General features: G+C 41.0%; 1 protein-coding gene across 1 annotated transcript in view; it reads left to right on the top strand.

Annotated features, from left to right (window-relative positions):
• Positions 1-23,301, top strand: part of PLXND1 (plexin D1) — a 156,077-nt gene that overhangs the window by 33,475 nt on the left and 99,301 nt on the right. The window contains exons 2-3 of the mRNA XM_083429037.1: positions 13,782-13,958; positions 17,990-18,121. Of these exons, the coding sequence (XP_083285163.1) occupies positions 13,782-13,958; positions 17,990-18,121 (309 nt within the window). The remainder of the gene's footprint in view (positions 1-13,781; positions 13,959-17,989; positions 18,122-23,301) is intronic.

Below are 23,301 nucleotides of genomic sequence, written 5' to 3'. Positions count from 1 at the left end.
CCCTTTAACAGGATACCCTTAACATGGAGGGGAAGGGCGAGGCAACAACCTCCCCTCCCATAATAAGGCTTACCCAATGCCTAACCTTACAAAGTTGTGACAATTGCTACTAGGTAAGCGAAAACCAAATGGCTAGTTCCCATTTTGCCAAGTGGAAAAATTCCTACCTGGTCCTGACAGCCAGGTGACAGACATAAGTCATAGCAAGGCCATAGTCAATCCACACAGGAAAAGAGTGGGCTGGGAGATCCCTAGAGTGGAGGCAAATGAGGCTGCCTCCCCGGCCGCCCCACAATTTAAACTCTCATAGCCACACCTTTAACGAGATACCCCAGTGTTTGGAAAGTATTGGCCTACTATGAATTTGGAAATCCCTCTCAAGTCAAACATTTTTTATATGTATGGTGGAAAATATAGCTCAGAGGCAAAATGTTTACTATACTGCTGAACCGATGACTACTTTTTTCTTACTCTGTGATGGGGGCTAGAAAAAGCTACACTGAACTGCAAAAGGAATTTCAAGAGCAGGGAAAGCTTTTTTGTACACGAAGAGACGTTCCGAATGTAAGGATATACCATATGAAAACAAACAAATTACAAACACTCAGTTGAAATGGAAACTTTCAACCCCAGCTCAGAAGACTGAGCTAAGTGCATGAATGTAGCTGCTTGCGTAAAATCATTAACTGATTTCCTCTGTCGACCCCTGATGCATCATCATTGTTATTATAAATGAGCATTCACTGCACAAAAGCCAGTGACATCAAGAAAATCAGTAGAATTAGTTGAGAAAAACGAATAGCTGTTTCATCAGTTCATTGTCTTCTGTCTAGCTACTACAATAGATGAAAGAATTATGTTAGCTGAGCAGACTTCAAAGTGTTTGCTTTCACTGTTTCTTGTTTGTTTTTCTTTTCTCATTAGCATTCCCCCCATTGATTAGAGTGCTTATGTTCCCCTTTCAGTTCACAACAATTTCGGATCAAATCATGGAAATCTCTCTTAATAGATCCAATTGGAATTTCATCAGAACAAATATTTGGGCATTAGATATAAAAGAGGTCCATGTGGGATGGAAACATGCTTCTAATTAAGGACAGATTTAAGTTTTATCAGTTTTACATCCAGATACGTTGAGAGAGTTTTAGTTTCATGGAGAAGAAAATATATGCTATATATGAGCCATTCCTTTCAAAATACTTAGATATTATAAACAGGAAATAATTGCGCATAGAACTGTTTAAGAATTCAGAGTTGTTAATAGATATTGCAAAGGAAGCAGCTACTCAAGATTCCTTTTTTCAGCATGTGGATTAGATAGATGCTGATAACTTAAAAGCCTAATAAAATGACGAAGGCACTAAAATTAATGTCTATAAATGTTAGTGAACAATAATCCTAGAAAACAGGACAGTTGTCAAACTGTTTTTTTAAAAGATGCTGTAGATTGCACACTTTGTTGTTGTTTAGTCGTTTAGTCGTGTCCGACTCTTCGTGACCCCATGGACCAGAGCACGCCAGGCACTTCTGTCTTCCACTGTCTCCCGCAGTTTGGTCAGACTCATGTTTGTAGCTTCAAGAACACTGTCCAACCATCTCGTCCTCTGTCGTCCCCTTTTCCTTGTGCCCTCCATCTTTCCCAACATCAGGGTCTTTCCCAGGGAGTCTTCTCTTCTCATGAGGTGGCCAAAGTATTGGAGCCTCAGCTTCACGATCTGTTCTTCCAGTGAGCATTCAGGCCTGATTTCCTTAAGAATGGATGTGTTTGATCTTCTTGCAGTCCATGGGACTCTCAAGAGTCTCCTCCAGCACCATAATTCAAAAGCATCAATTCTTCGGCGATCAGCCTTCTTTATGGTCCAACTCTCACTTCATAGAACTGTAGAGTTGGAAGGGACCCTGAGGATCATCTAGTCCAACACCCTGCAATGCAGGAATATGCAGCTGGTCCATACAGGGATCAAACCTGCAACCTTGGCGTTATCAGCACCATGGTCTAACCAACTGAGCTATCCAGGCTTCCATACATCACTACTGGGAAAACCATGGCTTTAACTATACGGACCTTTGTTGGCAAGGTGATGTCTCTGCTTTTTAAGATGCTGTCTAGGTTTGCCATCGCCTTTCTCCCAAGGAGCAGGCGTCTTTTAATTTCGTGGCTGCTGTCACCATCTGCAGTGATCATGGAGCCCAAGAAAGTAAAATCTCTCACTGCCGCCATTTCTTCCCCTTCTATTTGCCAGAGATTGCATACTAGGGTGGTTATATTCATTGCTAGTTCTACTCAGAATAAACCCAGTGAGGTTTATGGGCAGGGCTAGCGAGGTTCATTAATTTCTGTGGGTCTACTGTGTGTAGGCTATAATCCATATCATTGGAGTGGGTCTTATAGGTCATCTGTGACCCACTTACTGTGAATAACGAAAATCAAGTTTATACATCTCAGGCTTGTTACTTCTCTCAAGATCTGTGCAATAGGGTTTTCACGAAACAGGCAGATTTAGAGTCCAGGTTAAGAACAGATAGCGCTGTTCATAATTGACATCTTCATTTGATACTAAAGCAAATAAGATGATTTGGGTCTTGGGAATTTAATCATTAGCCTATAATAGCAAACACATTGGGATATTAGTTGCCAGGGGGCCAAAGAGTTCCTTTTGTGGGATTTAGCAGAACCCTACATTTAGCAGATAAAGTGGTCTCTGCAGATATTATGCACATGGAACTTTAATTATACATGCTGTCCACAGAGTTTGGATATTAAAAGTTTTTCCATCCTGTTGATAACAAAAAGATAACAAAACAAAACAAAACAAAACAAATCTTTCAGTAATTACAGCTCAGTTAATGTTGTACAATGTATGTGATGATGTGTGCATGTTCCAAGTTATTTGTTGGCCAGGCATCTAGACCCCTTGGTTGAGGATAACTGAGCACAAGTCCAAGATGTTTACTAGAAATCTAGAAGCACCCATTAACTGTGAATTTTATGCAGTGCTATATTGTAGAAAAAATAGTGCCAGAACTCACCATGAACACCTCCCTCGTTCTCTTAGAATGGCAAATAGTGTCCACCTGAGAGGTGCCGGAACTGAGTTCCGGGTGAAGAAAGCCCTGATTTTATGTAATGTCATCACATACATTCTGATTTTATTTATTTATTTATTTAGAAAGATGTCATCCTATTTCATACAAAAAAAGAGATCCTTGGACTTGTCACCTTCCCTAAAAGAAGTATTTTGATATATAACTTGAATACCATGTCCCCACCACAGGTTTAAATGGCTTAAGTTTATCTATATTTTCATAAATATTTTCCTCTCTCAGAGAAAAGTGGATGTGAATATGTGGCTACTTTTTACAAAATAGCTCTACTCGTGAGTAATTGTTCTATTCAAATACAATCACATATGTTGGTGATATATGGCTTGTCAGCTGATTTCCATCACTCTAAGACCTTAGTTATATTACATTTTGTGAGAAGAAGTATCTTTTGAGCAGTAATACAGGCAAACCATATATATATGTATAAAACTTTGCCTTCATATGGTACGGTAAAGGTACGCCTGACCATTAGGTCCAGTCGTGACTGACTCTGGGGTTGCGGCGTTCATCTCGCTTTATTGGCCGAGGGAGCCGGCGTACAGCATGACTAAGCCACTTCTGACCAACCAGAGCAGCGCAGGGAAACGCCGTTTACCTTCCCGCTGGTGCGGTACCTATTTATCTACTTGTACTTTGATGTGCCTTCATATGGTAGCTTTGTATTATTCCATTATGCAAACTTTCTGTGCTAGAACGATTCGTGATAACTAAACAATCCTTTCATGTTGTAAAATTTGCGAGCAGCAAGTTCCTTGTGCAGGTCCGAATGCGCCGCCGGGGTGCAAAGATCCACCCAGCACCCCCAAATTTAGTTTAGTGAAACATCAGCCTTGTCAAAGGTGCTGCTGACCCCGTTGCTGTATGGCAACTCAATACAATACATAACTTAATCTTTTGATGTAAGTGTTAATTTCGCGTGCACGGCACCATTGAGAATGACAAGTGCCATCGTTGAGTCAGACAAGCACCGCCGTTGTGAATGACAAGCACCGCTGCTGGCACTGCGCGTCTTTAGTAAATGAGCACACAAAGTCGAAAATCCTTTAGTGAAACAGTAGGTATACATTTCGGTAATACCTAGGTATATATGGATTTTGTTTCTCTAGCTTGATCAAAATTATTTATTATTTCATAACAGGTAGATAGTTAAGAGCTTAGGCGGCTTCAGCAGCGGGCACCTGGTGCTCCCCAGAATTAGCACCCGGGTTCCCCGCACCCCTTGCACCCCCGGGTAAAGACAGCCCTGCCCTTGTGGGATAGGTTTCATTGATGAAGCTCTTGTGGAGGAACTATACTGAGTATTCCATTCATAATAGCATTTCACTCTTAAGTTTTGGATTCCAGTCAATTGGGTGACATTATTTATTGTATTATACTTTTAAAGATTAAAGATAAAGATTAGCATAATTTTGAAAAGTCAAACAACAAGGCTGTACAGTGGTACCTTGGTTTACAACCATAATCCATTCTAGAGGTCCGGTTGTAAACCAAAACAGGTTGTAACCCAAGGTGCACTTTCGCCAATGGGGCGGGCCTCCCAAAAAAGGGGAGGTTGTAATCCAAAAAAAGGGACACGCACTTCCGGGTTTGACGTGGTTGTAATCCAAAATGGTTGTGGTCCAAAACGGTTGCAAACCAAGGTACCACTGTAATGGGATGTACAGCTACCATCTGTGAGAAACCTCTGTGTTGTTCTGATGAAGCAGAAAGCAGAGTGCAGTCCAGGAGATCGCATCATCATAATTTGAATATTTGGAGAAATTGTTGTATATGTTATACAACAGTGGCTACCACTCATATTTATATGCTCATTTATATGCACACAGCCTTGTTTTGTCTAGTTATAGCTCATTTTCATACCATTTTCATTGTTTAGGAGGTTGCTGTGATTTCTTGTACTCTTGGGAACCTCTTTGTTTTGGTTACCTGTCATTGTGAGTAATAGTTTGAAACAAACTATGGCTTACCGTGAACAAGCAGCATGCTGGTGTTGCATTCTGCTCAAATCCTGCTCATGCCACTCCTCAGTTTACCAAAGCCTGGCAGAAACAAACCACAGTGATGGCTTAGCATTGCATGATAACCGAAACTTGTGACTTCCTTTTGTCAAATAAACCATGAGCAGAAATGAAGGTTAGGCCTTGGCTTGCCACTCGTGGTGTGTTTGGGAGAAGCAAACTGCATGCACTAGTTCTCATGTCATGTTGTGCCAGCACGGTGTCCTCTAAGATCAGCAAAGAGGAGCAGGGCAGGTGTGATTTGAGGAGTGCACACCAGTACACTGTTCATGCACAACAAAACATGGTTTGTTTCAGACTATGGCTTACCAGGACGTGCAAACAGGAGGGCCATGTCTGAGCTGATTTTTCTGTGGAGACATTACACCTAATGTTTAACTGAAATCTTTTGTAACTTAATCCTTCACAATACTGTATATGTCTATATGTTTCCCCCACAGCCCTGGTCTGCTGCAGCAGAGAAAAAGTGCAGCCTTCTCTGTGTGATAGCCCTTCAAGAATTTGAAAGGTGCTATCATGTTCCTTTGTGTTTCTTCTCTAGTCTAAACATAACCAGTCCCTTCAACCTTTCCAGTTTTCGTGTAAGATACAAATGTAAAAAAGAGAGAAGTTTATGCACTACAAAATCCAATGAATGGTAACTGTATTGCATCTGCTAATGCAAAAACCAAAGTATATAAACTTTGTAGTGTTGAGATGCTTTGGAAGATACATATTCTGATCGAATACTTGATGGCAGAACAAAAATCACTTTAAGCCAGCCTCCCCCTTCCCTTTCTTCCAGCTATTTTGGGTTGTAACTCCAGTCGTACCTAGCCTGGGCTGATTAAAGTTGTAGTCTGAAACATCTGGAGGGCACAGGTTGGGAAAGGTTGGTGCCTGAGCCTGAGCAAAGCACTGAGTTCATGTTTCCTCAAGGAGGAGGACTTTTGCAGTGTTTCATTTCACTTGAACCAAGGACCCTATGTTAAAACAAGGGGCTCTGCTTAAGATATTAAAAACCAGGCAGTTATAGATGAGAAAGGACAGTCTTTCAGATAACCTGCTCTGAAGCCGTTTTGAGCCTTAAAAGTTACAACCGGCACTTTTTAGTTGGAGCTGGAGGAAATGGTCTGGGACTCAGTGCATATGACAAAGCGCCAGTTGTTTTAAATCACTTTATCTTGATGGGGTAAAACACAGCTCCTTCCATGTATTCTGAAACTACAATGAGAGACGGAAAATACTTTTAGTGCCAGGGCAAAGGGGGAAATGAATAGGAAGGGAGGAACTCTGGTGGGACGGAAGAAGGGGGCAGCTTCCACATAAAATTAGGTCAGCGGCTGCAGTTTACCCACCTGTGTTTTTAATATTACATGTGAACACAGCACATCCTAGGCAGAGACAATCAGAAGTAAAAGACTAGCATAGAATGAGAATATACCGTAGCTGCAGTATATTTGGATACGAATGGAAGTGCTCATTTGGGGAGAATCCAACCTGCATTTGCTAGTATTACACAACATTATTACCTTTACTCAACCCTATTGGCATAGGGTGGGCTATTTATTTTTGATGTAAAAGGCTGAGTACTGCACAAGTCTACAGATTCATAACTATTGTCAAATTGTATGATGGTGAAAAGTGTTCTCTACACTGGATTTATGTTACTGGCTACTATACAGTAGTTTATAGCTGGAGAGTTTTTCATTTTAATTCTAATGATAGCTAATAGTTTACTTTTAAAAAGTGGGTCTCTTTCATAAGAATTAATAGAAATTCTTTTTGTGTAGTAAAAAATAGCTTTTGACATGAGTCTTCATATGCTCCATATTTATGTCCCATAAATTCATAAAGAATAATTTAATGCTAGCAATGTCATTTTCCCAGGACTTCATGCATGCTTGGAGTCAACAGCTTAATCCTCTGCTAAGTTGCATGAAAAGGACCAGAAGAAACCTTCTGACTTCCTTTCTAAAAAAAGCTTTAATAGAAATACAGTATTTCCTGTTCAAATAAGTTTATAATTTGTAAGGCACACACACACACTCCTCAATTTGGTCAAGAACGTTCAAGCTCACAAAATACAGGACCCAAAATCTGTTAAATTCATAGTTTCCTTGAGCGTTGGCTTACCACTTCTTTTCTGTGTTTCTTCAGAAACTGACTTCCTGAAAACTAACCTCTCCTTGTTTAATTTAATTAATCTTCCGCATGGCAGCAACTGTGGTTAATCATCTATCTTATCCTGTACTCCAATTTTGAGATTTAAGAAAAAATGCATTGGGGCCTTATGGTTTTAAATGAAATAAGTTTTTTCTTCTTCTCCCAGAATCATATCTCATATATATTTATATATGTATGAACTAGATGAATTGAAACAGTTTTGCCATTTTTGTTAATTGCAATAAGAATACTATACCCTACACTGAAATACCTCTCTGCCACGTTATATATGCTTACAGGTGTACAAAATATGCATTTCTCTAATTTGGACAGAAAGAAGGGTGGGTGTCTTGTTTGTGTCCTCCCTGGACTTTATTCAGTTATGTGAGACTGGAATAATATCACACATTCTTGATTTTGGTATCAGCTGTTAGGAGCAGGCATCACATAGGTAATCAGGTGCTTGGGAGCTTTTCAACCCTGTTGGCAGGGATATAACAGCAGCCCAGTAGGGAGCACTGTCATGCAACTCTTCCCCTACTCATCGTTCTTCATCAGCATAAAGATGTTGCAGAATTCCATACAAAGCAGGAACCTAAACAAGAATGACCAGTCAGTTGAAATATCATGGACGCCTGCTACCACCATTTACTCTACCTCCCTTACCCTCCTTGCTAAGTAGCAGATGATGGAAAAGAAAATTGCTACCCTCACCCCACCCCCAAAAGTCATGTAGGCCATACAAATGTTTATGTCTTTTGGGGGGGGGGAATAATTTTGTATGGGTGTGGAAGGAAATCACCCTAAAATTACATTAATAAAATATAGATGACAACAGAAGGTGAAGAATTCTAATTAATGAACTTGAAGCGAAGTTTAATCCACAACAGCTGATGCCGTAATAAAGTTGTTAGTCTTTTAGCTGCTAAAGCACTCTTCTGATATGGTATATAGGGTATATACCCAGAATTGGTATATAGATTCAGGATTATTCACTACTCTGGACAGAAAGGAAAGGATCACATCCTTTTACCATCCTTTTACTATCTCACAGTATCTCTGGAACAGGCAAGCATCATAACCAGGCTTCCCCATATAGGAAGGCCACAACATTGCGTCATCAGCAAATAAATGGCATGATGATAAGCTAAATTTTGCAGAGAGGAAACATACAGTGCTCCACAAAAAATAAACCCACAGAAATATTAAAAAAACATCATATTTAGAAGATTTTGATGAAAATTACAACAACCAAAGACTATAGACCCAACCCATCCAGTGTCCTTCCTCTCCTTCTTCTCTATCCTCTGTTATCCTAGTTCCTCTTTCAGCTTCATACCTTTCCCACTCCAGCTACCAAACTCTTGTTCCCGATCTGGTTTTACTATTTGTTAACTTACAAGTTTTGCACCAGCCTATGTGCAATAGAAGGAAGACACAAAAAGATTAATAAACAGTTAAGGTAAGCTGAGATGTGCAAAAAATATGCCCAAATCCAAATTTTGCACATGGTAGCCTTCTAAATTCCTGACACATGTGTTCTTCAGTTTTACTTTAGCCTTTTGAAATGAATAGGTATTTATTCATTTGCCATAAAGTAAAACTCTGTACCCCCAGGCACACCATTGGGGTAGTGTGTGTTTGTCCTATAGAAAGGAATGGGAGAGAGTGGCAATGTATTGGGGAGAACTGTGGAGGTGAAGCCAAATGTGTGCTCTGAGCCAGACACCACTTGGTCTCAGCTCAACGCACATAAGATCTGATGTATACCTCTGACTGAGGTTCCTCCAAGCTTTGGACTTTCTCTTCCTCTGCCCATTATATCTAGTTCATGAAGGAAAATGATATATAGATTATTACATAGATTTGAATTAAAAACAGCCCTCCTGGCTCTTGATATGTTTACGATGAGGCATGAAAGTTGTCCTCTACAGCATTCAAAGAAGAAATCTAGACCTTCTAGTTCAGGAAACAATTATCTTCACCAGCGGTTGCCAAATCCAAGACTGTTAAATAAAGAAAGCAGCTGTTCCTGCCTCTCCCAAGGGCCTTCCATACTCTCATTTTCTGAAAAGGCCATGTGCATTTGTTTCCAATTTGTAGTGTGCTGTCTGCGTGTGTTTTGCCTAGGTATAACTTTTGTTACAGGGATATCTCATTTCAGAGCGATATGTGCTGTTTTATATACAGACAGCCTCCACCATTGTACTGATTGCAAAGAAATGTTGCGTTTGAAAAGGATTCACTTGTTGAACCCATTTCTGGTGTGGAAGAAACACACTTTCTGGTGCCTGGTATTACAAAAGCATGAGCCTCCCCTGCTTGGTATAGCAGAATTCACAAAAATTGCTGACGTATATAAGAATCAATATACTCATCCATGGACAACCTTTTGCATTCTGTAGTTAAGAACACATTGCTTATCCTGGTCTTTGGCTCATTTTTCCATTTCATAGAAAGGAGTTGTGCTGTCAAAGTACTTGAATCAGTTCAGTTGCATGGACTACAAGGGACTAATCAACTATCATTAGTATGGGGAGCCAGCATAAAGTATGCTGGTTTAAGTTAAGCCAGTGTAAAATAGTCTGATTGAAATGCTGTTCAGGAGTGAGGCTACTGCTAACTAGTAGCTGGCCTAAGCCTGGCAGAGGGAAAACAAACCTTTAAAATAATTTGATTTGTACCTCCTTTTTGCTGGTGTACATCCCATCATGATGCTGGATCACATGGCTGAGCTGAATGGAGTTAGGATCCACCATAAGTCTCCCTTGCTCAGTCCTCTGCCCTGCCATTCCCCCATTTTCCATCCTCCAGTGTTGCTCCAGCTTCCCTAACCTCAGCTGAGCCATATGTAGGAGTTAAACTAGCATAACTCCAGCTGAGCTGGGATGAGGGACTTACGCCAATGTACTCTAGCTCAGGCATAGGCAAACTTGGCCCTCCAGATGTTCCCATCATCTCTGACCACTGGTCCTGTTAGCTAGGGATCATGGGAGTTGTAGTCCCAAAACATCTGGAGGGCCAGGTTTGCCTAGTCTAGCCATTTCAGGAATCAATCGGCTGAGCTGGAGATCCGTTTGATCCTAACTCACTCATCCAGGAGATATTTTGTTTGGATTGTTCCCTTATTCTGATCTATAACCATTAATGGTACTTAAGTATCTGTAGTTTATATTTAGTGGCAACGACTTTGATTCAGATATCACTGTGAGAGAGACCTAGGAACTTGACTTAAAATATGTACAGTGGAACCTCGGTTGTTGAATGTAATCCATTCCGGAAGACCGTTCAACTTCTGAAACGTTCGACAACTGAGGTGCAATTGCCGGTTGTCAAAATCCATTGAAAAAATGGAGAAACGCGCCTTGGAAGCCATTTGACTTCTGTGGTGTGTTTGAAAACGGAAGCATTCACTTCCGGGTTGTCAGCGTTCGGGTTCTGAATTGTTCAGCTTTGGAAGCATTCAACAATTAAAGTTCCATTGTATAAGTAGACTAAAATGGGGAAGAACTATTAAATAAGAAAAATGAAAGGGATGCACATAGTAAAAACCAATTGTGTTGCCCAGTTACAGGAAGAAATAAAAGCATTGCTTCAGAGATGGGGTTGGATTTTTGTTTTTCATAGCATTAAATAATGCAGAGCTGCAAAATACATTTTGCAGAGATCCTCATATTTGCAACACATTATCTCTTCTGTTTGGTCTCTAATAAACCATGCCATATAGTTGAGCCTATGTTACTCTTTCTTGGCACTTGTTTTCAGCATAAAAGGTTTTTAAATCAGCCCTTTCCATCTTGCCTTAGTGTGGCTTACAAAGTCAGTTAACTCCTGGCCTAATGCCTTTGCAGGATAGGGGAGAATGACCAGACATAGTGATCGTTAATTTGGATAAAGCATGTCCTTTAGTTCGTGGCAACAAATTTGCATTTGCGTGCTAATGAAGAGAGAGGCTCCAAAAACAGGTTTGCAACTCTTCAATTCTGCCTTGGCAATGGTTCGAGATCAAAACAGATGATAAGAGGTGCATTTGATCAAGGAGAATATTATAGGTCACTATTTCCATACTTGCTTAAGTGCATCTAAAGGCTGTGAAGACCTATGGGGGATACTGCCTGCCCACCCGTTAGTCCTAGTCCACTCAGGACCTCCATACACACTGCCCAGGCTTGTGCACTGAGGAGGCCACTTTGGTGCTGCTAACACAGCGGTTTAACTCCATCCTGGAGGTGCACTCCATGGATGACAACAATTACTTTCATCTGTAAAGAACAACGCCAAGGGAATGTTCAGAATAGGAATTGTTTATCACCATACCTGCTTAATCAAATATGATTTTGTGTTTCAGTTCCTTAGGAACAATAACATCCTGAAACCAAAACCCCAGATCTATTAAAATTTGCAGTGAAAATGGCAAAACCAATCTCCATCTGAAAATTACCCATTCAGAGGCAACCTGGTGGGATTGTCCTATTTGATTTGCATCCCGGGGGGGGGGGGATCCTTAACCCCAGGATCAACCTGGATGGCCTATCAGGCAGCATTCAGGTTGACTGATTCGGGATACATACCCAATGTCTGTGCCCAAACCGATTTACATCTGAATCAATAAAGCTGTGGCCATCTCAATCCCAAGATGCTTGCTGCTTCAGCACTTCGGAACCCGTCTCCTCAGTGACCTCCGACCTGCTTTGCTTGTGTTTCCAACTTGTGTTCCCAAGTCCTTGTTCAGACAGCATGCTAAACCAAACCTTTCCCTTGCTCAGCAACAAGGACCAAGGAGAGCAAAGCGGCAGCAAACTCCCCTTGGGGAGCCCAAGCATTTGCACGATCTTGCTAAGCCAAAGTTTGGGTTAGCGTGTTGTGGAAACCAGGACATTAACTTTAATAATAGCAGGCTGAAATTTAGTGTCTTTTCGAGTTGGGGTGCGGTTTTAACATGAAAAGTGGAGAGTTTTCAGCAAGTTTTTGACCCAAGTCCTTTATTGGCCATTCCACTAGTGTGAATCCTTCTATGGTTCATCTCGTGTGTTTCTTCAACATGCACCGTTTCCTTGCTCAGAATCCCTGACCATCTCCTGCTAGACAGTCTGTGACAGCTGGCCAAAAACATTGATAAGTTGTGCAGGAGTCTTCTGTTTAGAGTCTGTTAAGTTGCTGCATTTTCCATGCTCAGTTAGAACAATTCTGTAAACCATCAAAACAAAACAGAGCTATGAAGAAAAAAAAGTTGCATGTTACTCATTTGTTTCTAGTCCGAGGACTTCTTTTAAAATTTACTTGTAGCATACACTGAAGTGCTGTTTTTTACTTAAATGATATCTGAGCAGATTCTGAGATTAGCAGTGCAGCTGTTATTAGTTTTTATTTCCAGTGCTGCAACCTTTATTGCTTTGTTCTTTTTTAAAAAAACAGCTTTGGCAAGGTTAATATTTCTTGCCTTGGAATTCAGGAAACTATTCTTACCTGAAAGATACTGACATTGCTTGTTTTCATTCCTTAAATGGACCTTGAGCCTAAAGTGCAGTAGGATAGCTATATTCCTACTGAGAAGCATGAGTTCAGAGGAGTTTATTCAATATGCTGAGGATTGCAACCTAAAACCATTGGAAGGAAACGTTAAGGGAATTAGGTTGCTTAACTTCAGTAATATTGCAGTGTTGTAAAGATATATGCAAATTTGCCAAACATAGAGGACAGAATATTTACATATGTTTAAGTCAGGGAGATAGAAAAGCCACCTGCAAGTGTGACAAAGAATAAAACCCTGTAGACTTATACAAATAATGATACGATAACCTGTTTAGTCTTTTCTCTGCAATGCATCCTGCCTGTGAGAGCAAGTGCATTTGGTGCTGATGAATTCATGTATACGGCCACTGTTTTCCCCCGTGGACTTTATGAATTTCGAGAAAATCCATCAGTGTCATGAGACTACGATACAATTTATCAGGCAAGCTATTTTGGTGACAGATTATGCAGATCTGTATTACACCAAACACTCTTTCAAACAGAAGTAGAAGATCAATCATTTTCAACTATGATTACATTAAGGCAGACAGTGATGTTCACTTTTGATAGTATTCCTGCTTTTATGGTTTTATGACCTTTTCATTTCTTACGTTACTGTTTTCTGTAATCATGTTCTAATTGTTTCATTCTTGTAAATGGCCCTGGGGTGGCCTAAAAATACTTGTAATAAATAGATGGTTAAGAAAAAAGGAGCCTCAAGCTGAAACCCTTGACATTATATATGTTCAATACCCATCTTGCATAGTAGTGTTATGTGGGGGAAGCAGGAAATATAGAACATGAAAAATAGATGTGTCTCTGTTTGCGAACAAGTAATACAAAATTTGCTTCCCCTGTTAAAATCTCAGCACACCCACCCACCCCCAAGGCTACCTCCATTGCATTGTTTGCAATGTAGAGTGCAGGGGATGCAAAAACCAAATACAGATGCCTACAGTGTCCCAATAGTTATTTACTAATGTACCTTTCCCCCCTTTTCAGTTGCAACCAGAACAGTTGGACTGTGGAGCAGCGCATCTCCAGCATCCATTGTCAATCCTGCAACCTATCAAGGCCAGGCCGGTGTTCACTTCGCCAGGACTTACATCAGTAGCTGTCACCAGCGTCAATAATTACACAGTTGTATTTCTGGGAACAGCCAATGGAAGACTGCTCAAGGTAAAACTTAACAGTAGTAACCAAATGGTTACTAAAGGACTTTGTAGTAATCGGTATATATTTACATGGTGAAATGCTTGGCAATAAGTAACCACCTTTGGAAAGCTGTTTTTTAAATTGCCACCTCACCTTTATGTAGCTATCATGCTTAGTAAATTGAGTCAGGCTGGCTCAGTTCCTGAATGATTGACTGCCAAGGAGCTCCTGAATCAGAAGGAAGTGGTTTTAATGATTCACCTCCCTTCTAATGTTACTGGACGCTAAAGAACCGAAGGCATGGTTTTTCAGAGAAAAGACAGAAGAAGTCCTGAGTGCTTGTGGTTGTTAAAGATTCCGTGGTGCTTTTTTGTAAACAATAAAATTGCTAATTTGTGCACTTTGGCTAAATAACAGTTTGTGCAACTGTACTTTCTAAACCCCAAATTCCCCAGCCACTTTCTTTGCATGTACAGTCATATTTGATTGTCTGACTGTTTCTCTTGAAAGTTTAAGATCAATTGAATTTCAGTTGCATTTTCCACCAAACTGTACTGTTCCAAACAGGCTGATTAAGCACTGTTTAATGTGCTATCAGTGCTAAACAGTAGATAAGCACCGAACATTATGATTATCTGCAATGCCAATTATCTGGCTCGTTCAGCTCTAGCTTGTCTGTTAATCAGAGTTATCCTAGGGCACTTGCTTTCTGTACTAGCTGTTCTTTTTTTTTATCTCATAGGTGGCTGCAGGGATGTTATGAGGTCTGCTGAGTGATATTTAAGTGTTTGAAATCCCTGTATGGGAGGAACTGGGTGATCATGAAAGGCTGATATGACTGTCTGAACAACTTGGGTTAGCATTTGTGAAATGATGGCTTGTGATAGATCCTCACAACAATAGAATTATTTATTATTATTTCTTAAATTTGTATACCGCCCTAAACCTGTAGATTTCAGGTGTGGAGTGTATCTTGTAGAAATTTCCTGCACCATAAACTGGCAGTTTTATTGCCTATCCAAGCAAGGGACTGGGCCTGCCTGTGGCAGTTTAATATCTGGGGGAAATTAAAACAATACGCATGCTGCCTTACCATTGACCTCTCAGTTTGCTTTTGTGTCTTTGGCAGTCAAGACCTGTTTTGAAGGGGCCAGGACTGCAGGATGCATGTCATGTCATTGCTGTGGTAGCCAATGCAGCAGACCTTTCTTCTTAGCGATTGCCATCTTTGTGTGTCAGCTGGCAGGAGATAAGAGTGGGAGAGTCCGGTCCAGGCACGATGCTGCCCAGAAGTCACTCTTGCATTGGAGTGAATTGCAGTTTCCCAGCAACGGGGTAGATGATGTCATCAGCCTGAGGAGGCTGCTCTAGGAATCTCTACAGCTCTTTCATCATGCAAATAAATTTTGCCTGACTGCTGCGGAAGGTTTATCACATATTTCTTAGACTACAGTTGGTCCAGGCTGAGTTTTCTTCACTCCCCTTGTTATTCAGCTGTTAGCCTTCTGCTGCAGTTCTTCCACCCTTTCCTAAGGCTTTCATTCAGTCATGGACCACGATAGCTCTTGTGCCGTGACCCATTCAGTAATGTCTCAAACAAAATGCTTCCATAGAGTGTTCGTCAACCTTGGGTCCCCAGATGTTATTGGACTACAAACCCCACCATCCACAGCCAGCTGAACCAATGTCCAGGGATGATAGGAGCTGTAGTCTAACAATATCTGAGAACCCACAGTTGAAGAACAGAGCTGGACTACTGCTTAAGTGAGCCTAATGATAACTGTGTTCAGTTCAGAGTTAAAAGCATCTTGACAAAGCACTGTGGGCATAAGTGTGCTGATGCAGCACACTTGATCAGACTACTGATGATAAAATTAAAGAATTCATACTTGTGCAATGTAAGATTGGCATGTTAATCCATGATTCTGTTAATTTAAACAGGAAACTCCCTCACTTGACAAGCACACTGCACAGGCTTTCATTCTACAATAAAGAAGCAACTGGATGTTGGTTTTAAATTGCATAGTGATATACAATATCTACTAATTCTTAACTTTTAATCAGCATTTGAGGCTACAGTGCAATCAAGATGTCATTTAATATATTGTAGAAATAAATGCCCATACTTGAAGTGTTATGGCACAGCTTTTAGTTATTAACAACTTCCTCGTATGAAATGCTCCCTGTCTTGATTGGCACTTGTAAAAAAGCACATAGAGAGATACACCCTCCATTTTGAATAAATATTCCCTGATTGGTCCCCACTATTGCTAAGCTGGAGAAGAGACGTAAACCAATGCATGTGATATGCCCGTTTCATCTGTGTCAAAACAATACATCAGGGGCCAAGATTTAAGGCACTATAATTGTCTTCAAGCCATGAACAGCCACCAGCTGCAATAACCATGGTGGGTGTATGCCCACTTGCCAAAGCAAGGTTCAGTATTGGCCAATCAGGGTAGTCATTCAGTGGAGCTGCTACAATTGATGAGATGCTGACCATTAAGAAAAGGAAAGGGCATTATTAGAAACCTGTTTTATATCAGTCTGGAGATAATAACACATAATGTAGAATATTAGATCAGACGAGAGGGAGGACAGAAGGGAATCCAATTTCTTTGCTTTACAAATGTTCCTAGCAGGAAGGTGGGAAAGATCTCAGAGGTCCTCTGTTTTGACATTGGCCCAGAGGCACAGGCTACACAGCAGAGTGGTAGGCAGGCAGCATCAGAGCCAACTCCATAGGGCAGTCGGTGCAGATTCATTCCTTACAGAGCTTGTATTCACACAATAGTAACAGATCTGCTTCCATTATCATATCAGAAAAGGCAGCCTTATCTGCTGAACCTCCATTAGAGAAAGGCTCCTGGCTGCTCTTTGCTGGGATAATTTGCTCAGATAGCTATAATCTAATTCTGCTACACAGCTGCACCACCCGCTTTTTTTTTTACCTTAGGGGCTCCTTGTTACTTGGCATTGCATACAGAATACTTGGTGTGAGTTATAATTCAGGTTTCCCATCCAAGACAAGACAGTATAAAAGGGCATAAGCAATGTTCAGCCAGCTCCCCAAGCAGCAATTATGATTTCCTATCACATAGGGAATTAATCTGATCCGGTAAGTTATAAAGTGCACCGCAGAGGGGCATTTTACAAGGGCCATTATCAATGGCATATTCAAGAGATTCATTAATGGATAAGCAGTATGTGTAAAGCCTCAGTGGTTCTAGGGTTAGCGTTGCAGCGGCAGGGTTTCTGTGTCTGGTTTGCAGCGAATCTGCGTATGACTTTTGCTTTACTGCACCCTGTAAGCGAGTGGGTGCAGCAAACTACAATCTCTGGCTTTAGCAATTCATCATCATCATCAGAAGAGTTTGGATTTGATATCCCACTTTATCACTACCCTAAGGAGTCTCAAAGCAGCTAACATTCTCCTTTTCCCTTCCTCCCCCACAACAAACACTCTGTGAGGTGAGTGGGGCTGAGAGACTTCAGAGAAGTATGACTATCCCAAGGTCACCCAGCAGCTGCATGTGGAGGAGCGGAGACGCGAACCCGGTTCACCAGATTATGAGTCTACCGCTCTTAACCACTACACCACACTGGCTCATCAGAACTGTGGACTGTGGTTTGTTTCACTCCAAATAAATCATGACGTTAAGCTAAGGTGGCTTTGGATGTAATTCTAAGCAAGGGGTGGGAAATCCTTTTGGCCCAGTGGGACAGATACTTATCAGTCCCAACCCACAGCCAACTTTGGCAGGTGAGCAGGACAATCCATCTTTCAAGTACCTGATGTCATTATTGGTGTGGGTTGGGGAAAACAGCCAATAGTATTACAGTCTGAGTCTCCCCTCCTTTTTTTTTTTTTTTACTTTTGGGATATTCTTCATTTTAAAAACTGGTTTATTGAATCATCAAACACACAGTAATACTATGTTAATTCGTGCTAACTGTTCAGTTAATAACTTTCAAGTTTCTATAAACAATGATTCCCTTTCTTCATCCAAAAAACCCAAAGTGGTAGTCTTATGGAATATTTATTTCCCTGGCAGATTAATCTGAACAGTTCTATGGAGGAGATAAGCAGGGAGTCAATTACTGTGGCTTATGGTGAACCTGTGCATCCCATCATGCAGTTTGATCCTTCTGACTCCAGCTACCTGTATCTAATGACTTCCCACCAGGTAAGACTCCTTTATAGACATACCTTCTCAGTGCCATTAGGTGAGTACGGAGGAATAAACAGTGTTCTGGAGATGAGGTGATTTTTTTTAAAAGGTGGTAGAAGTTTGATTCTAATCAATGAACAAGTTATGTTCATGCCTCTTTTATATGATTAATACTTTTGGGGTTTTCATGGGTGTACAGGTCTATGCCAAGAGACTTATTTTTTTTAATAACAACAAATAATCCTGGAAATAAATGTTTTCGGAATATTTGTCTGCTTTAATAATTTGGTATTAAATACCTTGCTGTTAAAAAGATAAGTCTCTTGGTATAAACCTGTACACCCATGAAAACCCTAAAAGTATAAATTATATAAAAGGGGCTTGAACATAACTTGTTCATTGATTAGAATCAAATGCTTTGGGGCAGTGGTTTTCAACCAGTGTGCAGTGGCACCTTGGGGTGCCTAGAATGATGGTCAGGGGTGCTGCAGGCAACACTGGCCTCTGTCCTTCTTTCCTTACCTCCCTCCTCTGATTCCTTCTCATATCTCTGCCTCCCAAAGGCTTGCACAGCTGTTGGTTGCAGCAACCCTGGCTACAAGCTCAGCAGGCGAATGGTGCCTCTGGGGCTGGTCAGAGGGTGCTGGTTGCCAGGAGTTGAGGTGGCCTTGGAATAAGCAAGCAAATGGGCAAGGGAGCCCAACCAGCCAGTCTGCCAGCCCTTGCTGTTGGGAATAGACAGACAAGTCCCAGGCCCCTGTGGGGCAGCGTGAGGAGGCGCCTCTCTTTGGGGTGGGGGGAGGGGAGCTCAGAGACCAGGGTGGCTGCCCAGAGGACTCTCAAGGAGAGGAGGCTGAGGAAACACCCCACAAGGGAGGGTGTTGAAAAAAGGGTGAGAAGCTGTTAGCTCTGCAGGCAAGAGGTGACACAACTGGGCTCCTGAGCCCCACAGGGGTGCCACAGAAAGAACGTGGTTGATCAAGGGAGCTGTGGACTCAAAAAGGTTGAAAACCTCTGCTTTGGGGCATCACAAAAATGCACAACAAAATGTTAACAAGACTTCAAATTTTGTTATCAATATTGATCTCATGGGACGTTAATATTATGTAGGATAATTTCGCTCTGTCTCTTTAAAGGACTTTAAAGTTTTATCTGTGTTGTTCATTCTGCATTTGGAGTTTCCTGAAAGCTGAATCCTAGTGGTTCCTTCCTTCCTTCCTTCCTTCCTTCCTTCCTTCCTTCCTTTCCTATCTATACTGAAAGCAAAATAAGAATTATTTAGGTATCACTGAATTTCTACCACAATTTTGCCTTGAGTTTAAAGTTGTCACTACTGGGGATTTTCTCAGTACACAGTTGTACCTAATTTATTGGATACCACAGTGCATGAGCGAGAACTATTCAGCATATAAAGTGTTCTTTTCTTGTATAATTATTGCCTTCCTGTTGCCTTTAAACTGCCTAGTTGAAGAGAAACTCAAGTTTGGTATGTGCTCCAGTCATCAATGGTGCAAGCTACATTCATTCTTAATCTACTGAAACAGATGTGCAACCAATAATTTTGTACTTGGTATTTAAACTCTCCAGCTGCAATTCCCTACAGAATATCCATATATCACTGTACAGACTCTCACAAGATTCCTTTTGTGATAGTATATCATGCCATTACTGTATCCCATTAGCATTAACAAATCAAAATGGTTTGCCTAGGATAGGCTTTATTATTCCGTCTGCAAAGCATCAGGTGATATAATTTGTCTCTTCTCTGGCTAACTTGGTTCTGTTTCCTTTTCTCCAGAGGTATTTAGCTTTGGGGAAATTTGTTTAGGCAAGGTAAGAGGGTGTTCCGAACAATATGTCAAAAGTTTCACTTAATCTACACAAGCCAGAGCTATGGTTTGAAATTACATAATGTACCAGCCTTGCTGAAGTTATGCAGGTTTGGGTTGGGTCAAGTAACGCTGAATAGGAGAAGAAAAAGAAGAGTTTGGATTTGATATCCCACTTTATCACAACCTGAAGGAGTCTCAAAGTGGCTAACATTCTCCTTTCCCTTCCTCCCCCACAACAAACACTCTGTGAGGTGAGTGGGGCGGCTGAGAGACTTCAAAGAAGTGTGACTAGCCCAAGGTCACCCAGCAGCTGCATGTGGGGGAGCGGAGATGTGAACCTGGTTCCCCAGATTACGAGTCTATTGCTCTTAACCACTACACCACACTTAACCACTACACCACACCACACATAGGTAGCCCTATGCATGCCACCATCATGTTCTATTGAAGAAAGGTGGAACATAAATATAACTAATAAAAAATGAAGAGGAAAACTCAACTTGTTCTTTATGAATGTTAGTCCTTGAAAACATGCCTTTCTCTTGTCATTTGCTAGCATAGCATATGCTATCCGTTGGTTAGAGAAATCCCACAGCCTGCAGAATTCTCTGTTTGAGAGGTTTCACTGTGCTAACATCACTTATCACTATCTCATATCAGCTGCTGCTATCAGTGTGCGATTATACCATCCTGAAGCATTATCACCACCATACAGTGGCAGAAATATCCAAATTGTGTGTGGGTCCATCCCCCCGCGCCATATTGTCCTAGCATACCATAGGTTCTGGTTGAGTTATGTGTTAAATTTCACAAGGAATCAAATGGAATTATGGCTGTTGTCGAGAACCATGATTTTGGATGTGATCTGAGGAGAAGCCAGAACAATGTAAAACCAATTCTTGTGGGAGTGTAAGAGGTTTATTTATGTCCCTTTTGAGTAGGTTTAAATCAAGCATTTGAAGGGCGATGTGATCTCTATGTCAGATCACTCTGGGTATTCTAGCTATTACCATTAGAATGTTGCCCACAGAACCTGCACCAGATAGTGGGCAGAGGTATTCTTTGTAATTGCAAAATGGCATTGAAATTGTTGTTGTTTATTAAATTTCTCTAGCACCCTTTAGCCTGGAGGGCTAAGATGCTGGAACTATTTTCCACTGTCTTCTCTTCATATGGTATTTTATAATGGTTTTGAATATTTTGTCACTCAAGAGGCCACTAGTGAAATTATATCACAGTGTTGCTTCATCCAAATAACTTTCAGCCAAATTTATTTAAACTCTTATATGCTGCTTTATCTTATGCTGCTTTATCTTATGCAGACCTTAAAGCAGTTTTCATAAAAGTGTAAATAAACAACAAGAAGATCAATAAAATATCATAAAATACATAGTACATAGTAATTCATAAGAATCTCATTCCACTGAACAATAGCATGAGAAAGAACAAAAAAAAAAATGGGAGGGGGGGGAAATAGATTTAACCTCCAAAGTATTAAAAACAGATGAGTTTTCACCAACAGGTGAAAACCCATTAATGTTGTGGTCATTTGTGCTTCCAAGGGGAGGGAGTTTCGTAATTCCATCCCACCCCCCCTCCCCCCCACCCCCCGAGATGGCCCATTTCCAAGTCATCACATAACAAGCAACCATCTGGACCTCTGGTAAGGCTCCCACTGCCTATCTTTGGGCTCAGGATGGGGACAGGCATTCTGTTAAGTACCTAGGTACCAATTTGCGTATATTTAAAGTTGGCATTTTGAAATGGACTTTGTCACATAGAGGCAACCAGTGCACATCCCACAAAAATATGATGATGGAAGTGATTATAAGGATGTTCTCTAACCTACTCTTCCATCCCAGACTGAGGAAGATAGGTATTACATGATACTTCACCGAAGTCCGGCTGTGCAACCAATCTGGCTAAATCCTGAACTAGATCATGCTGATTTGTGCCTGGTACAAGTTGGCTTGAAGCAACTATACATTGCTACAGAGTCGGCCAGGTGGAGCCATATTGATTTGTAGCAATTTGTGCTGATCCAGAGTTTAAAACATGCTCCAAAAAAAGGTAGATAGACTGTCTCTGAAGTACTGCATTTTCTAATTACAAGATTAGGATTTCTCAGTCCAGATTAGGTCGGATCAGGTCTGGATAGATTTCTGCCAAACCAGGGAGGGATCAGGGTAACTTTACACCAGATATCCCCAAACTCGGCCCTCCAGATGTTTAGGGACTACAACTCCCATCATCCCTAGCTAACAGGACCAATGGACAGGGGTGATGGGAATTGTAGTCCCAAAACATCTGGAGGGTCGAGTTTGGGGGTGCCTGCTTTACACAGACTTACATGGAATGCTGGTCAGTATTATTGGCAGCAGCATTCTGCACTATCCAATGCAGTTTTTCACCTTTCAACAAAAACTTCCAGAGCAGTTTACATAAAGAAATACAGAAACAATCAAATTAGAAATAAAACAGCCTAGGAGTCATAACAACAGAAGAACTAAAAGGCATTGAATTGATCCTGCAACTTTCTTAAGGATGCCGTTTTCAGTAATAAGAAATCTAGACTTTTTTCTTGTCAGGCATCTTGACAATCTTCTCTTGTTCAGATCTTAATGTTTTGCATATAGAAGACAAATACAATCTTTTAAGTAAAAACGTATAGATTTATTGCCATACTCATCCAAAATTCCTCAACTGGGAAACAGCACTGGAATAGAATATTTAAAACAACAGAAGAACACACTGAACTGTCACTGCCATTTCCATCTTAGATGCTTCTACAGAAACTTAGCCCACAGAAATGATCTTGCAAGACTTCTCAGAATTCCTCTGCTCCGTTTTTTTAATGAGTTTCCAGGAATGGGGATTTCTTAGATTAAATACAGAGCTGCTCCAGGGTGTGTGGGGAAGTGGGGAGGCTAAATTTGGCCAACTTAGCTTAGCTGGAGGCCATCCTTTTAATGCAGTACCTGTACCAACAGCAGCAGCCCCGAGTGTTGCTCAGGCACCAGACAACAGCTGGCTGGCATCTTCATGCTCACCCAGAAGCCCCTTTGCAGGGAGTCACTGAGCCTATAAAACTTTAAAAATTGCTTAGCGTGGGCAACACATAAGGTAAGGTTGGGATGATCCGGAGAAGAATTGCATGGCCTTTGTGCAAGAAGGACACATAAATTTGTGAAACATTCCATATTTTTCAAGCTAGGAGTCAGAGTGCTCTCTACTGAGCACACAGTGAATGGGTAAGAGTTGCACTTATGAAGCTGCTGTCTACTATAGATGTAAGGAGGTTAGAGGGGGAGATTGCAGGCTAAGGATTAGGAGGAAGACGGAAAAGAAAGTTAAAATGTTTTA

Source organism: Podarcis tiliguerta (genome assembly GCF_965153285.1).
Source record: "Podarcis tiliguerta genome assembly, chromosome: 2".
NCBI classification, from domain to species: domain Eukaryota; kingdom Metazoa; phylum Chordata; class Lepidosauria; order Squamata; family Lacertidae; genus Podarcis; species Podarcis tiliguerta.
Note: the sequence above shows the minus strand (reverse complement) of the source record. Positions and strands in the feature narration are given on the sequence as shown.